This window comes from Giraffa tippelskirchi, chromosome 6 (genome assembly GCF_054371585.1).
Source record: "Giraffa tippelskirchi isolate mGirTip1 chromosome 6, T2T-mGirTip1v1.2.pri, whole genome shotgun sequence".
Taxonomy (NCBI): domain Eukaryota; kingdom Metazoa; phylum Chordata; class Mammalia; order Artiodactyla; family Giraffidae; genus Giraffa; species Giraffa tippelskirchi.
The window spans coordinates 160554624-160571343 of NC_137280.1; the positions used below are offsets into that span (position 1 = coordinate 160554624).

A 16720-nucleotide genomic window follows, 5' to 3' on the forward strand; every position below is an offset into this window, starting at 1 on the left:
TTATTATAAAATATATAAAAGTACACATAAGTGTACAGATACATGAATGTTTTAAAATTTTAAAATGAATCAGTTTCAGCACTCCATATAGCCAGTCCCCACATGAAGATATTTTTTTCCAGAAACACTCTTTTTCTCTTTGCTAGTCATTGACTCACCACCATGCCCAACTACTGTTGCCATTTCTAAGAGCCTAACATTAGTTTTTAATGTTTTTAAAATTTATGTGAATAGGATTGAGCAGTGTGTACACTTGAGTGTCTGAGGTTTGTTCAATGGTGTGTGTGAAGTTCATCTATATTTTTGTCTATCGTAGACATTTCACTATTTCGGTCAGTCCAGAACCACTGGAGAAGGCACAGAGGCAATCCCAAATCACTGCCAAACTCTCATCTTCCATAAATATCCTAGTTGAGTTATTGGAGGGACTACGGAAAGAAATAAGAATTGCTGAATTCCTGAAAGGGGTTATTATTGATACATAGTAATGTAGTTAAGGAGAAGGCAATGGCACCCCACTCCAGTACTCTTGCCGGGAAAATCCCATGGATGGAGGAGCCTGGTAGGCTACAGTCCATGGGGTCGCTAAGAGTCGGACACGACTGAGCGACTTCACTTTCACTTTTCCCTTTCATGCACTGGAGAAGGAAATGGCAACCACTCCAGTATTCTTGCCTGGAGAATCCCAGGGACGGCGGAGCCTGGTGGGCTGCCGTCTCTGGGGTCGCACAGAGTCGGACACGACTGAAGCGACTTAGCAGCAGCAGCAGTGTAGTTAAGCAGCATGTTGTTATTATCATGAAAAAGTCCCTGCGACTCTTACAATTGTTGCTCCTAGAAAGGAATATTTCTTTTCCTACATTTAGTGCATTGGCTGTTTGGGTAAAAAGTTATATTTGGTCCATAAGAACTTCTTTTGCTGAATTCTCACAACTTTAATTCAAGGTAACAGACCAAGAGTTGAAGTTCTGAAAGAACAGTAATACTAAAGTTTTAAAATTGTGACTGAGTTGAATCATTCCATTTGTAGATGTGCAAGGAAATTTTTTAATTTCCTGGAAGAAATGTCGGTCTAAATATATACACATACATACACATGTACAACATATCCTTTGGTACAAAATGTATTAAATCCTAGTGATTCCTGTTTCATTTTTCATTATAATATTGACAGAAAATAGCCTTTATTTGTGTTCTAGTTATTCAAAAGCTTTGCTTACCTAATAAGACCTTTTAATAAAATCACTTCACTTTCTGAATCACACTTGTCATTTAGGACAGTACAGTTGTGGTTATTGTAGCGTTTAAACCCATTTCTAATTTCAGGTCCAGGCACATTGAGAATTGGGGCAGGAGTGAATGGCAACGACAGATTTACAGGTCTGATGCAGGATGTGAGGTCCTATGAGCGGAAATTGACCCTTGAAGAAATTTATGAACTTCACGCCATGCCAGCAAAGAGTGACTTGCATCCTGTTTCTGGATATCTGGAATTCAGACAGGGAGAAACTAACAAATCATTCATTATTTCTGCAAGAGATGACAATGAAGAGGAAGGAGAAGAATTATTCATTCTTAAGCTAGTTTCTGTATATGGAGGAGCTCGCCTTTCCAAAGAGAATATTACAGCAAGGCTGGTAATACAAAAAAGTGATAACGCCAATGGCTTGTTTGGTTTCACAGGAGCCTGTATACCAGAGGTAAGTAGTGAGCTTGGTGAATTTCAGAGTGAAAAAGCTCATCACATGTGAATTTGTTTGGGAGTGGACTCTCTTTCATTTGGTAAGATGGCTTGAGTGTGGACACTAGACCCAGAAGTATGCTATAGCCAGCGGTGCAAATGCAAATTATAAGGTCTTTGCTCTTATACGTTCACAATTTGAATCAGAAGCTTAATGAGGAGAGAGAAGTAATAATAAGGTAGCAAATGCAACTTTAGCAATTATCTTTAAAGTTAATGCCTTTCACAGAATGCATGATTGTATTCCACATGTAATTTACTTTCTGGTTACCAAGTAAGTGAATGAATAATATATATTGAAAGCATCTGTGAATAATTGAAATTTTATTAAAATATATATTTTTTGAGTTTTTTCCCCCCACATGTGAAATATTCTTAAGTAGTTACAACGTTCTTCCATGTTGGGTGTAAATGCCTTTCTTATCACCAGCTTCATCTTGGCCAGCTTAATTCATTAGGCAGTTTTACCATCCTTATCAGCCCTTTCCAAGCATTCAAAGATTTGTAATCATCTTGGTGTCCTGCTCAGTAACGTGAGATCGCACCGCATGAAACTGCTTCACAGGTGTTGTGTGTGACAGCAACAGCTCAGTGTCCGTGAAAGGATGCCAGGGAACAAGAGAGGCATTCCCTTTGCAAGTTGATTCTTGTAGGTTTACAGGGGTACATACGTAAATTGAAGCAATTAAGAAAAATGTGAAGGGTAGAACTTGAAAAAATATCGAGGTCACAGGCCTCATTGTAGCTCAGATTGGGGTTCCTGGCTCTCTGGAGTGGTTTATTGCCCCTCCAATCTTTGGTTTGGTGACAGTCGTAAGAGATCTTCAATAAGTGCTCTTTTTTACACCAGCAATAGAATATCCTAGACAGGGAGGACAAATGCCCTCCTATGATTTAAAAGAGAAATATATTTATCTTTAATGATAGTACTTTTAGATGCTTAGTCATCAAAGAACTTTACATGTTAAGTTTTTTGTTCGCCTTTCTGACAATTCCTAATGTACTGCAACAAATATTACTCTCTCCATTTAGCAGGGTTAGAAATGGCTGCTTAGAGACCTTAGAAAATAACTAACCCTACTTGAATCAAATGAAATAGGATCAAATAACTGATTCAAAGCCTGGCAGTTACTAGTATTTTAATAAGTATTAATCTTTCTCCTCCTTTTCTTTGCTCCTAAGATGCAATGGAAAGAACTGGAATTTGAACTTTTGTCTTGTAAATTCTAACCTGCTGTCTTTCTCCCTTGTATCTTCAATATCTTCATCTTTATTTTTAAAAAGACAAAGGGACTTCCATCAGGTTGTAAGAACCATTCTGGCACAATGTAAGATCAGTTTACCTTCATATCTCTTCAGGACCTGGCACCTGCCTCTGACTTCTTGTGTTAATTCTCCTCTTTGGTCAACATGTTTCGGTCTGACTTGCCTTCTTCCAGTTCCAGTCTCAGGGCCTCAGCACTTTCTAACCTCTCTATCTGGAACATTCTAATTCCAGATCTGCAGAATTAATCGTTCGAGTCTTAGCTCCAAAGACATCTTCTCAGTGAAGACTTTTTGATTTAAAGTAATCCCTCCCACTTCTCCCAGCTGGTCAGTCTCCATCCCTTCATCTAGTTTTACTTGTTTCATAGCATTGATCACACTTTTCAATTCCTTATATTATTTATAAGCCTACTTATATACTGGCTTTCCCTTTCTCCTACAAAGGGGAAAGAGCTCTGAGTTTAATAAGGTTCATTACTGTATCTCTGAGATGTAGCATGGCGCACAGTAGGTACTCAATAAATCTTTCTTGAACTTGTGAATGTATTTTAATATCAAGACATTAAAAGTCTTATAGTTCAAGTAACAGACACATCTAGATTCAGCTAAGCTTCATAAATAGCCAACTGAAAACAAAACAATACATAAGTTTTTAACCTGCCTAAAGAGGAGTAGTTTTTAAGTGTTTCTCTAGCTTTTTTTTGGACTTCCCTGGTGGCTCAGACGGTAAAGCGTCTGCCCACAATGCAGGAGACCTGGGATCAATCCCTAGGTCGGGAAGATCCCCTGGAGTAGGAATGGCAACTCACTCCAGTATTCTTGCCTGGAAAATCCCATGGACGGAGGAGCCCTGGTAGGCTACAGTCCATGGGGTCACAAAGAGTTGGACACGACTGAGCAACTTCACTTCTTCTAGCTTTCTGGGCCATTAAACTCAATACTAAGTTTTCAGTGTTGGCTTGTCTCACAGTTTCCCTTGATAGATTGTGTTGGTGTTGGTTTAGTTCCACCTAGATATGTACCTTGTTCCAAGATATTTCAGAGTTTGAACAGGGTGAGTCAATCTTTGATTGCAGAAGAAAACTTCCTTACATGAGCCACAGCACCTGTAGTTGTAAAATCTCTGGAAAGAAAAAGAAAACATGAGTGATTATCCTGTAAGTCCACATGAGAGAAAAATAGCATATACATCTGTATTGGGAAAAAGTTTAGATGGTTAATATGGGAAAAATGTTGTGTCTAAAATAGCAGATATTGCAATTTGATCGTCAGGAAGATTACATAATTTTCATGTCTGAAGTGTTAAGAAGTATAAAACTCCTACTTTCACCTTGGAGTGATTTGAAGACAGGGTGATGTGAAATATTTTTGTTGTGATGACCATCATCAGTATTTATTGCTTGCTTACTGAAATTGTTCTTAGAGTGTAATCCAAGCCCAAGGACCCCTAGAGGTTCCTGACTTCTTTTGCTGCTGCTGCTGCTAAGTCGCTTCAGTCGTGTCCGACTCTGTGCGACCCCATAGACGGCAGCCCACCAGGCTCCGCCGTCCCTGGGATTCTCCAGGCAAGAATACTGGAGTGGGTTGCCATTTCCTTCTCCAGTGCATGAAAGGGAAAAGTGAAAGTGAAGTCGCTCAGTCGTGTCCGACTCCTAGCGACCCCATGGGTCTGCAGCCTACCAGGCTCCTCCACCCATGGGATTTTCCAGGCAAGAGTACTGGAGGGGGTGCCATTGCCTTCTCCTGACTTCTTTTAGGAGTTCTACAAAGATCAAATCTAATTTTATAAAACACTGCAATGTCTTTTTTCATTTTATTGACAGTTGACATTTGCACTGCAAAAGCAGTGGTTGCCAAAACTGCTAGTTGCTAGTGCGTTTGTATGAATCAAGGCAGCAGAACCTGACTGTACCAGTTGTCATTATTCTGTTTATTACCACACACCTGTAGTTTAAAAGGTGAAAATCTCATCTTTATATATTTGATGTATATTTGAGTATATTTGATGAAGGAGTACAAAACATTCATTTGATAAAATTTCAACCCTTAAATACCCACCTTTTTAACATTGCGTATCATATGTGGTGCTAGTGGTAAAGAACCCGCCAGTCAGTGCTGGAGACATAAGAGATGCAGGTTTGATGCCTGGGTTGGGAAGATCCCCTGGAGGAGGGCACAGCAGCCCACTCCAGAATTCTTCCCTGGAGAATCCCAGGGACAGAGGAGCCTCATGGGCTATTGTCCATAGGGTCGCAGAGAGTCGGGCATGACTGAAGTGAATTAGCACATGCACCAGTCATAAAATGAGAAGCACAGATAAAGCACTTCACAGCATTAACAAAACATGGTAATTGTGGAAAGTGTGCAGATAGAATTGTGAGCTGAACTAGCTGACTTTTTTGTGGTGCACCATTTTTACTTGAAAAAAGGACCAACAAAGTTTGGTTATTCAGATTTGGGCACCTGGCAGACATTTATGGAAATGAATGAAGTGAGCCAGTGACTACCAGGAAAACAACTGATAGTGTTTGTTACCAGTGATAAAAATTTGAGCTTTCAAACAAAAATTAAGAGTTGTTGAAACATCTTACAAACCAAAATAAGCTTGACTGTTTTCTAATACTTAAAGAATTTTCGGGTAAGATTGATAGTGATATTAGCTTATTTTGATAGTGATTAGCTTTTATTATTAATGCTTTGCTTGTTTTGTGTAGTGAAATGCATCAACATTTGGAAGATCTGTGTAACTAGGTGAACCAATACTTTCCAGATAATCAATGTGTATTGTTACAAATATAATAACAGACTTTCAATTTTATGGTTGAGTTCAGTTCAGTCGCTCAGTCGTGTCCGACTCTTTGCGACCCCATGGACTGCAGCATGCCACGCTTCCCTGTCCATCACCAACTCCTGGAGCTTACTCAAGCTCATGGCTGTTGAGTCGGTGATGTTATCCAACCATCTCATCCTCTGTCACCCCCTTCTCCTCCCGCCTTCAATCTTTCCCAGCATCAGCGTCTTTTCAGATGAGTCAGTTCTTCGCATCAGGTGGCCTAAGTATTGGAGTTTCAGCTTCAGCATCAATCGTTCCAGTGAATATTCAGGACTGATTTCCTTTAGGATGAACTGGTTGGATCTCCTTGCTGTCCAAGGGACTCTCAAGAGTCTTCTCCAACACCACAGTTCCAAAGTATTAGTTCTTTGGTGCTCAGGTTTCTTTGTAGTCCAACTCTCACATCCATACATGACTACTGGAAAAACCATAGCTTTGATTAGATGGACCTTTGTTGGCAAAGTAATGTCTGTGCTTTTTAATATGCTGTCTAGGTTGGTCATAACTTTGGAGCAAGCACCTTTTAATTTCATGGCTACAGTCTCCATCTGCAGTGATTTTGGAGCCCCCCCAAAATAAAGTCTCTCACTGTTTCCACTGTTTCCCCATCTATTTGCCATGAAGTGATAGGACCAGATGCCATGATTTTCATTTTCTGAATGCTGAGTTTTAAGCCAACTTTTTCACTCTCTCTTTCACTTTCATCAAGAGGTTCTTTTGTTCTTCTCCACTTTCTGCCATAAGTGTGGTGTCATCTGCATATCTGAGGTTATTGATATTCTCCCAGAAATCTCGATTCCAGCTTGTGCTTCATCTAGCCCAGCATTTCTCATGATGTACTCTGTATATAAGTTAAATAAGCAGGGTGACAATATACAGCCTTGATGTACTCCTTTCCCTATTTGGAACCAGTCTGTTGTTCTAAATGTTGCTTCTTGACCTGCATACAGATTTCTCAAGAGGCAGATCAGGTGGTCTGGTATTCCCATCTCTTGAAGAATTTTCCACAAGTTTGTGGTGATCCACACAGTTAAAGGCTTTGACATAGTCAATAAAGCAGAAGTAGATGTTTTTATGGAATTCAGATGATAAATTATTGCCAAATTCAGACTGCAGTTGAAGAAAGTAGGGAAAACCGCTCGACCATTCAGGTATGTCCTAAATCAAATCCCTTACGATTATACAGTGGAAGTGACAAATAGGTTCAAGGGATTAGATCTGATAGACCCAGTGCCTGAAGAACTAGGGAGGCAGGTTTGTAAGATTGTACAGGAGGCAGTGATCAAGACCATCCCCAAGAAAAAGAAATGCAAAGAAACAAAATAGTTGTCTGAGGAAGCCTTACAAATAGCTGTGAAAAGAAGAGAAGTGAAAGGCAAAGGAGAAAAGGAAAGATATACCCATTTGAATGCAGAGTTCCAAAGAATAGCAAGGAGAGATAAGAAAGCCTTCCTCAGTGATCAGTGCAAAGAAATAGAGGAAAACAATAGAATGGGAAAGACTAGAGATCTCTTCAAGAAAATTAGAGATACCAAGGGAACATTTCATGCAAAGATGGACACAATAAAGGACAGAAATGATATGGACCTAACAGAAGCAGAAGATATTAAGAAGAGGTGGCAAGGATACACAGAAGAACTGTACAAAATAGATCTTCATGACCCAAATGGTGTGATCACTCACCTAGAGCCAGACATCCTGGAATGTGAAGTCAGGTGGGCCTTAGGAAGCATCACTATGAGCAAAGCTAGTGGAGGTGATGGAATTCCAGTTGAGCTATTTCAAATCCTGAAAGATGATGCTGTGAAAGTGCTGCACTCAATATGCCAACAAATTTGGAAAACTCAGCAGTGGCCACAGGACTGGAGAAGTTCAGTTTTCATTCCAATTCCAAAGAAAGACAATGCCAAAGAATGCTCAAACTACCGCACAATTGCACTCATCTCCCATGCTAGTAAAGTAATGCTCAAAATTCTCCAAGCCAGTCTTCAGCAATACATGAACCGTGAACTTCCAGTTGTTCAAGCTGGTTTTAGAAAAGGCAGAGGAACCAGAGATCAAATTGCCAACATCTGTTGGATCATCGAAAAAACAAGAGAATTTCAGAAAAACATCTACTTCTACTTTATTGACTATGCCAAAGCCTTTGACTGTGTGGATCACAACAGACTGGAAAATTCTTCAAGAGATGGGAATACCAGACCACCTGACCTGCCTCTTGAGAAATCTGTATGTAGGTCAGGAAGCAACAGTTAGAACTGGACATGGAATGGCAGACTGGTTCCAAATAGGGAAAGGAGTACATCAAGGCTGTATATTGTCACTCTGTAACTTACATGCAGAGTACATCATGAGAATCGCTGGGCTGGATGAAGCACAAGCTGGAATCAAGATTGCTGGGAGAAACATCAGTAACCTCAGATATGCAGATGACACCACCCTTATGGCAGAAAGTGAAGAAGAACTAAAGAGCCTCTTGATGAAAGTTCAAGAGGAGAGTGAAAAACTTGGCTTAAACATTCAGAAAACTAAGATCACGACATCTAGTCCCATCACTAGATGGGGAAACAATGGAAACAGTAAATTTTATGGTTACTTGCTTAATTTTCAAAAATAAAAACCACTTTCACTTCCGTAGATTCTTCTCCATTGTGTTGTTGCACTGACATTGAAAAGGTAACTTTTTCTTATCCATTCAAAAATGCTGAAATCAATCGCGATCCTTAAAGACTTTTTTCTGAGTTATGTTACGCTTGTAAATTTTTCATAGATTCATATGACATAAAGTAATACTAAGGTTAAAATGAAAGCATTATGAGATCTGAAAGAAATAATGCAAATATGTTGAATATGACATAGTTTGCTAGTTGGCGTCTTGAAATAGATGACGTTACTTTGTGATATGTTTCCTCCTAACCAGGTACAGTGTGTTCTGGCAAATAGCAGATACTTAATAAATTTAATCAAAATAATGAACAAACTTGTATGTAGTTTAGCGCCTTGGTGGGGTATGCCAGGTAGTTCTTTTTATTCCAAGTGGGCCCTATACTGAACAGGTGACTGATTTTTGTTGGACCTGTTTCCTAGTAACCACATTCTCATGTTGCCTTCCTGTATTTTGCTATTCTTTGTACTTTCAATGTTATTTTCTCTCCACCTTATTTTCCCACTATTTTTATATGTCCTGAAAGCTTATCTGCCCCATAATGATAAAGTTTCCTTTCCTAATGATTCATAGAAATTGCAGGTCTTATTGGTTTACAGCCAATATCTGGATTATGTTTTATAGTTTTGTTTTGTTTTTAAGCATTTAATTTTTTAAAGACTTATTCATTGATTTATTTTTGGCTGCACTGGGTTGTCCCTGCTTTACTCTGGCTTTCTCCAGTTGTAGAGGGCAGGGGCTACTCTTTGTTGCAGAGCACAGAATCCAGATGCGTGTGAGGGCTTAGTAGTTGTGGCACATGGGCTTAGCTGCCCTGTGGCATGTAGGATCCTCCCTGATCAGGGATCAAACCTGTGTCCCCTGCATTGGCAGGCAGATTCTTAACCGCTAGACCACCAGGAAAGGCCCTGGATTATGTTTTATATATTTAAACTCATGGTTTAAGAATAAAGTTAGATATTTTGAGAGGATCTTTGTAAAAATGAGAATATTATTTGACTTGGACTGTGTTCGCTTTTGCATGCCTGCCATCTGTTATGTGAATAGATTCCTTTAGATAAAAGTGATGCTGATGTAATCTGATATCACACATCATCACCCAAGCATGAAACAAACTAAAAAATTAATTGAATGTGTAATTGTTTAGCTTTAATCTTCTGTTTCAGTAAAGAAAGCCAATTCATGGCTTATAGTGTAGTATTTTTTTGTAGAAAATGTATTTCTAAAACTCTTCTCACTGTTAACCTTTATAATTACTTTTCTGATGATCTGAAGATATGGCAAATTCCTGACTCAGTAGAAAAAACAGTAGTGGCTGCTATTGCTTCTTGTGAAAATACGAGTGATGGTGGTTCTGATGTTTATTACTTGATGTTATGCCCTTTCGTATACTATCCTGAACATTTGCTTGTTTAATGATTATAAAGTCAATTAGATGAATATTTTAATAGTAGAAAAAAAATCTTTTAATTACTTATTCTCTATGTCTTAATCCCCTTCTGGTATTACTGATTCCATCATCTAGTCGGCTACTTGCCAAAGTGCTGTGCCTGGATGGCCTTGGGTGGAAATATCTAATGCATTTTCCTCGACACCCTTCGTGAATCAAGACCCCATTTCTGAGTCAATTTCTGGTGTGGGGTGGGAAGGGAAGTAAAATGCTGAATTTAAAAAATCTTTTAAAGTGGAAAATACACATACAAAAAATAGAATATGGCACTCCAGTAACCTCTCACCTAGTCTGAACATTTATCAGCCTTTTTTGTCAGTCTTGTTTTTTTCTTTGCTGGCTGAATTAATTTTAAAAGCAAGTGTCAGGTGTTATGTCATTTCTCTGTAAATTTATAAGTTTGTAAGGTGGGTTTTTACCAAACATCCTATGTGATTTTTTATGGGTGCTTGACACTTGAAACTTCTTCCCCAATTAAAACTTTAAAATTTGCTTTATTGTATAAACTATTGTTGTTAAATTTTCTGTGAAATTTTGATATATAGCATACATCTGCACACATTTGTATTGAATATGGATAGTCTTTTTTGCTTTTCTTTTTAAAACTGAAAATAATAGGTGGTAGATTTTAATGAAATAGACAACTTTTCCCCATGTGATTCTTGCAGACGAAAAGCTTAGTCCTATATTCTGCTTGGTTATTTGTCAGTGATTTGGTAAAAAGCTATAAGGAAACATCACACTCCCCAGTGTATCTTTGGATCTATTTAGTCTATGTCTCGGGCTTTGCCAGTGGCTCAAATGGTAAGGGATCCGCCTGCAATGTGAGAGACCTGGGTTCCGTCCCTGTGTTGGGAAGATCCCCTGGAGCAGGGCATGGCAACCCACTCCAGTATTCTTGTCTGGAGAATCCCCACGGACAGAAGAACCTGTTGGGCTACAGTCCGTGGGGTCACAAGAGTCACACAAGACTGAGCGACTAAGTACTATCTATGCTAAAAGGGAAAGGCTGAATACTCAATATGTTGGGATTAATGGTTTATTAATTCAACTGATTAAAAATATTCATTCTGATTAAAATTTGGAGTGGGAATATGGAGCAAATATATCCCCACTGTGATAGGGATCTAAATACATGGGATTTTTTTTAACATGCAAGCATATAAATTTCTTGATAAAATGATGAAATGTTTTTATGTGGTGTTTTTTGTGTATGAGTGTCTATATTTTAAGGGGAAGAAATGTAAGTTTCTTTTTTTTTAGCACTTACTATATTATTAGGTACTATGTAAAGCACTTGTTTAAGCTCCACCAAAACCCATGAGACTTTGTGATCTTCATTCTAAGAAGAGATCACTGAGACTGAGGACGTTTGGTAAGTGACAGAGTGAAACAGTCAACTAGGACCGAGTGACCTCAAAGTCGTGCTCTTTCCGGTGCACGTTTGTGTACCATTTGGCTGTGCTGAACATGCTGATGTTAATGGCTAAATTAGGTGCTGTATTAAACACCTGCGTCTGTCTGCTGTTTCTTCCCTCTTAGGCTTGGAGAGCCCCACCTTCAGAATAGTTAGTTCTCATATAACATGATTGATGGGTTCCTAAAAATCACCACACTATGGCAAATCACATAATGAAAAACACAGAACTTATGGGAAAGATGGGTTAGCAGAACACGACCCCCAAAATTGGTCAGTTCAGTTCAGTCTCTCAGTCGTGTCCGACTCTTTGAGACCCCATGGACTGCAGCATGCCAGGCCTCCCTGTCCATCACCAACTCCCTGAGTCCACCTAAACCCATGTCCATCGAGTCGGTGATGCCATCCAGCCATCTCACCCTCTGTCGTCCCCTTCTCCTCCTGCCCTCAATCTTTCCCAGCATCAGGGTCTTTTCCAGTGAGTCAGCTCTTCGCATCAGGTGGCCAAAGTATTGGATTTTCAGCTTCAGCATCAGTCCTTCCAATGAACACCCAGGGCTGATCTCCTTTAGGATGGACTGGTTGGATCTCCTTGCAGTCCAAGGGACTCTCAAGAGTCTTCTTCAACACCATAGTTCAAAAGCATCAATTCTTCTGCTCTCAGCTTTCTTTATAGTCCAACTCTCACATCCATACATGATACTGGAAAAACCATAGCTTTGACTAGACGGACCTTTGTTGACAAAGTAATGTCTCTGCTTTTTTAATATGCTGTCTAGGTTGGTCATAACTTTCCTTCCAAGGAGTAAGTGTCTTTTAATTTCATGGCTGCAATCACCATCTGCAGTGATTTTGGAGCCCCCAAAAATAAAGTTAGCCACTGTTTCCACTGTTTCCCCATCTAATTGCCATGACGTGATGGAACCAAATGCCATGATCTTAGTTTTCTGAATGTTGAGCTTTAAGCCAACTTTTTCACTCTCCTCTCTCACTTTCATCAAGAGGATCTTTAGTTCTTCTTCACTTTCTGCCATAAAGGTGGTGTCATCTGCATATCTGAGGTTATTGATATTTCTCCTGGCAATCTTGATTCCAGCTTGTGCTTCTTCCAGCCCAGCGTTTCTCATGATGTACTCTGCATAGAAGATAAATAAGCAGAGTGACAATATACAGCCTTGACGTACTCCTTTTCCTATTTGGAACCAGTCTGTTCCATGTCCAGTTCTAACTGTTGCTTCCTGACCTGCATACAGGTTTCTCAAGAGGCAGGTCAGATGGTCTGGTATTCCCATCTCTTTCAGAATTTTCCACAGTTTATTGTGTTCCACACAGTCAAAGGCTTTGACATAGTCAATAAAGCAGAAATAGATGTTTTTCTGGAACTTTCGCTTTTTTGTTGATCCAACAGATGTTGACAGTTTGATTTCTAGTTCCTCTGCCTTTTCTAAAATCAGCTTAAACGTCTGGAAGTTCACGGTTCACGTACAATTGAAGCCTGTCTTGGAGAATTTCGAGCATTTCTTTACTAGTGTTTGAGATGAGTGCAATTGTGTGGTAGTTTGTGCATTCTTTGGCATTGCCTTTCTTTGGGATTGGAATGAAAACTGACCTTTTCCAGTCCTGTGGCCACTGCTGAGTTTTCCATATTTTCTGACATATTGAGTGCAGCACTTTCACAGCATCATCTTTCAGGATTTGAAATAGCTCAACTGAAGTTCCATCACCTCCGCTAGCTTTGTTCATATTGATGCTTCCTAAGGCCCACTTGACTTCACATTCCAGGATGTCGGGCTCTAGGTGAGTGATCACCGCATCGTGATTATCTGGGTCATGAAGATCTTTTTTGTACAGTTCTTCTGTGTATCCTTGCCACCTGTTCTTAATATCTTCTGCCTCTGTTAGGTCCCTACCATTTCTGTCCTTTATCGAGCCCGTCTTTGCATGAACTAGTTCCCTGTGCTATACCGTAAATCCTTGTTGTTTATTTTACATATGGTGGTGTGTGTCTCTTCATCCCATACTCTGATTTATTCTTACCCCCTTTCCCCTTGGGTAATCATAAGCTTTCTGTGTCTGTGAGTCTGTTTCTGGCTTGTTTTTCTTCCCAGCTCCACACAGCTTGTGGAATCTTAGTTCCTTGACCAGGGGTTGAACCTGGGTCCGTGGCAGTGAAAGCGTGATTCTTAACCACTGGACCAGCAGGGAGTTCCCTGTTTCTGTTTTGTAAATAAGTTTATTTGTTGTATTTTTTAGGTTCCACTTATAAGTGATAACATATAATACTTATCTTTCTCTGACTTGCTTCACTTAGTGTGATAATCTCTAGGTCTATCCATGTTGCTGCAAATGGCAGTATTTCATTCTTTTTTATGGCTGATATTCCATTGTCTGTGTGTGTATTATACAACATCACCTGAAGCAGTGTGCCTAGTGTAAGAATGGAATGTCCTGTTGAAGGCTCAGCCCAAGTACCCGCTGAGGGACAACATCTTGAAGGGTTGGGTGCGGTCCTCCAGGATCTAGTGTGTGTACCCAGTGGCTGGTAACTATTTCTCTGTCTCTAGAGATTAGACCACATGAGCATAGGAAACGGGGTAGTAGTAGGACTGACTCTCCGTCACCTCCTGCTCCAATGTTTGAGGCTTCACTGGAATAGAAGTTCTGGTTGGACCTGGAGATAGAATATGTCCATCAGGAAACAAACTAAAGGCTGTTTCTGAACAACCATATGGTCATTTTGGACGTCTTCTACTAGTGGATGAGCAGGCAAATAAAGGAGTTAAAGAATCCTGCCCCCTGGGATGCTTGATCTTGTTTACCGTCAGGCAGTAGGGGTGTTGATGCTCAGTGAAACGCAGAGGGTTTACTAGGACAACAACTGGTGTTTCCTTGCTCCTTGATAACTGACTGTTGCCTGTTAGCAGACAAATTTCAAGTTTGTTTTCTTCAGCTCTGATGTTAGCACCGAAATAGCTGTATTTAATGTTGATCAGAGATGCTTAAAATTGATATGAAAAATTAAAAAATGACATTATATGTTAAGATTTATAGTTTGAGCTCTGTTTATTCAGTTTTAGTTCTTTTTTTCTATGAGTTATGTATTTGATACTATAAAAATAGAATTGGGAGAACAAGAATATGAAGACCTAAGATATTCCGATTTCCTGCTCTGTGTAATTGCTAAACATTATCTTAAGGTATAGATAAAAATGCTTTCCACACGAAAAAATGCACACACATGTATGTAAGCACACATATATGTATTTATGTCAGAAATAGCAAAAATATATTAATCATGGTATCAGTGCCCTGCTTTACCTGACTGTTGTCTCCCCACCAGGAATTTTTGAAGATTCTCCCCACTGGATACTTTGTATCACCTCCAAAGGATTTCACCAAATACTCTTGATTACTTCTTATGTTTATGCCTAAAAAGTTCTCCCTGATGTCATGTTCCACTCTCTACCCTTAACTTCAGTGCTGAACTCATTATAAAATCATGAGTTTGTTTTCCTCTTTAGACTTACCTAGAAAAAGGATTGTACTAAAACAAACAGACAAAAACTAGCACAGTGCCAGACCCCAGAAGTTTCAATGAATGAATTACGTGGTATAGTTAATTACTGCTGTTTTGTGTTTATTTATCCTTTTAAAGGAATGAACTGAAAAACCAGTGATTGTAAATACTTTTTAGCAATCAGAGATATATCTGGAAGAATGTAGAGGCCTCCTACAGATGTCAAAAGTTATAGAACTAAGTTGATGGTGAAAGAATTTCATGAAAACATTTGTAATTTTATCACTGACATGAATCGGTATATACTTACAAAGAGTTTATATTCAATTTCAGATTGCAGAGGAGGGATCCACCATTTCATGTGTAGTGGAGCGAACCAGAGGAGCTCTGGATTACGTGCATGTTTTTTATACTATCTCACAGATTGAATCTGATGGTGTTAATTACCTTGTTGATGATTTTGCTAATGCCAGTGGGAGTATCACGTTCCTTCCTTGGCAGAGATCAGAGGTAAACCCTACCTTCTTTCTTTCTTTGAAAACCTCTTGGGAAGCTTCTCCTTATCCATCTGTTGTGTAGTTTATTTTTAGCATCCTGCTTTTTAAGCAATTTAGAATATTTAGGTGATTAGGTATATCTCACGGTCTAAAATATTTTTTGTATTTATTTCTGCAAAAGAAACATTAAGAATGTTGAATAATGTGTGTTATAGTTTTGTCATTGTTTAGTTGCTAAGTTGAGTACGACTCTTGTGATCCCGTGAACTGTAGCCCACACACTCCTCTGTCCAAAGGATTTCCCAGGCAAGAATACTGGAGTGGGTTTCCTCCATTTCCTTCTCCAGGGGATCTTCGTGACCCAGGATCAAACCTGCCTCTCCTGCATTGGCATTCTTTACCACTGAGCCACCAGTTATAGTTTTACCTATTGTTTAATCTACATATAATAAAAATGGTATAGCATGAAGGTTTATCATTATGTGTTTTTTGTTATTACCAATACAGTGAGAAACTGCAAAATTCTTAATACGTAAAAATTCAATACTATTAAGAATTCTTTCAGTCAGCCAAGAGGAATTCTTTTAACTGTAATCTCATTTTATTTTTAAATTTGGAAAAATAGGTAATTTTTCTTTGTTTTGAAAGTAAAAGATCACCAGTTTTGTGAACCAGAGTCTGATTTCTGAATATATATACAGAAATAAGTGACACTTCTTATAAGTGAAATTGAAATGAGACCTTCTCCTGTACCAAAAATTTTCTTACATTCTTTTAGTCTTGTATGTTGGAATGTTCATATCAGCATAATTTTTCACTAGAAATGTAGATAGCTTATAGGTCATCAGTGATCAATAGTATAAATATTTAAGACTTGCAAATGTAATCTTTGAAGAAAATTTTAAGGGACTTAGGCATTGACTGGATAAAAAAGATAAAATTAGGGCAAACTTGAAATATTCTGAAGATTTAAAGAGTTAAAGCTCAAGAAGAGTGGCCAAATATCTATACTTTGGGGAAAGAAGGAAAAATGTTAAAACAAAAGTTCCCCAAAAGTTCTGAAGAGAGAGCAATGATACATATTTTTACTGATGTTCAATAAAATGAGGAATATGAGGACACTAGTAAGTTTTCATGAGGCTGAAATCATTCAATTTAGAGGACTATTTTCTGATTTTTTTCACTTCTTTTTTGGATTTGAAATACTCAAATCAAGTAATAATAGTAGTATCTGGTAATTTTTTAATGTTCCTCCTTGGAAAACAGAGTTGATCCTCAAATTTTTCTATTGGAAAATTTACCAACTATGAAATAAAAGTGTAACTGGGAACCAC

The 16720-nt window shown here is 38.7% G+C and overlaps 1 protein-coding gene across 1 annotated transcript in view; it reads left to right on the forward strand.

Annotated features, from left to right (window-relative positions):
- The window catches only part of ADGRV1 (adhesion G protein-coupled receptor V1), a 537185-nt gene that overhangs the window by 70173 nt on the left and 450292 nt on the right, over positions 1-16720 (forward strand). Inside the window, exons 21-22 of the mRNA XM_081504948.1 lie at positions 1327-1700; positions 15223-15399. Coding sequence (XP_081361074.1) covers positions 1327-1700; positions 15223-15399 — 551 coding nt within the window. The remainder of the gene's footprint in view (positions 1-1326; positions 1701-15222; positions 15400-16720) is intronic.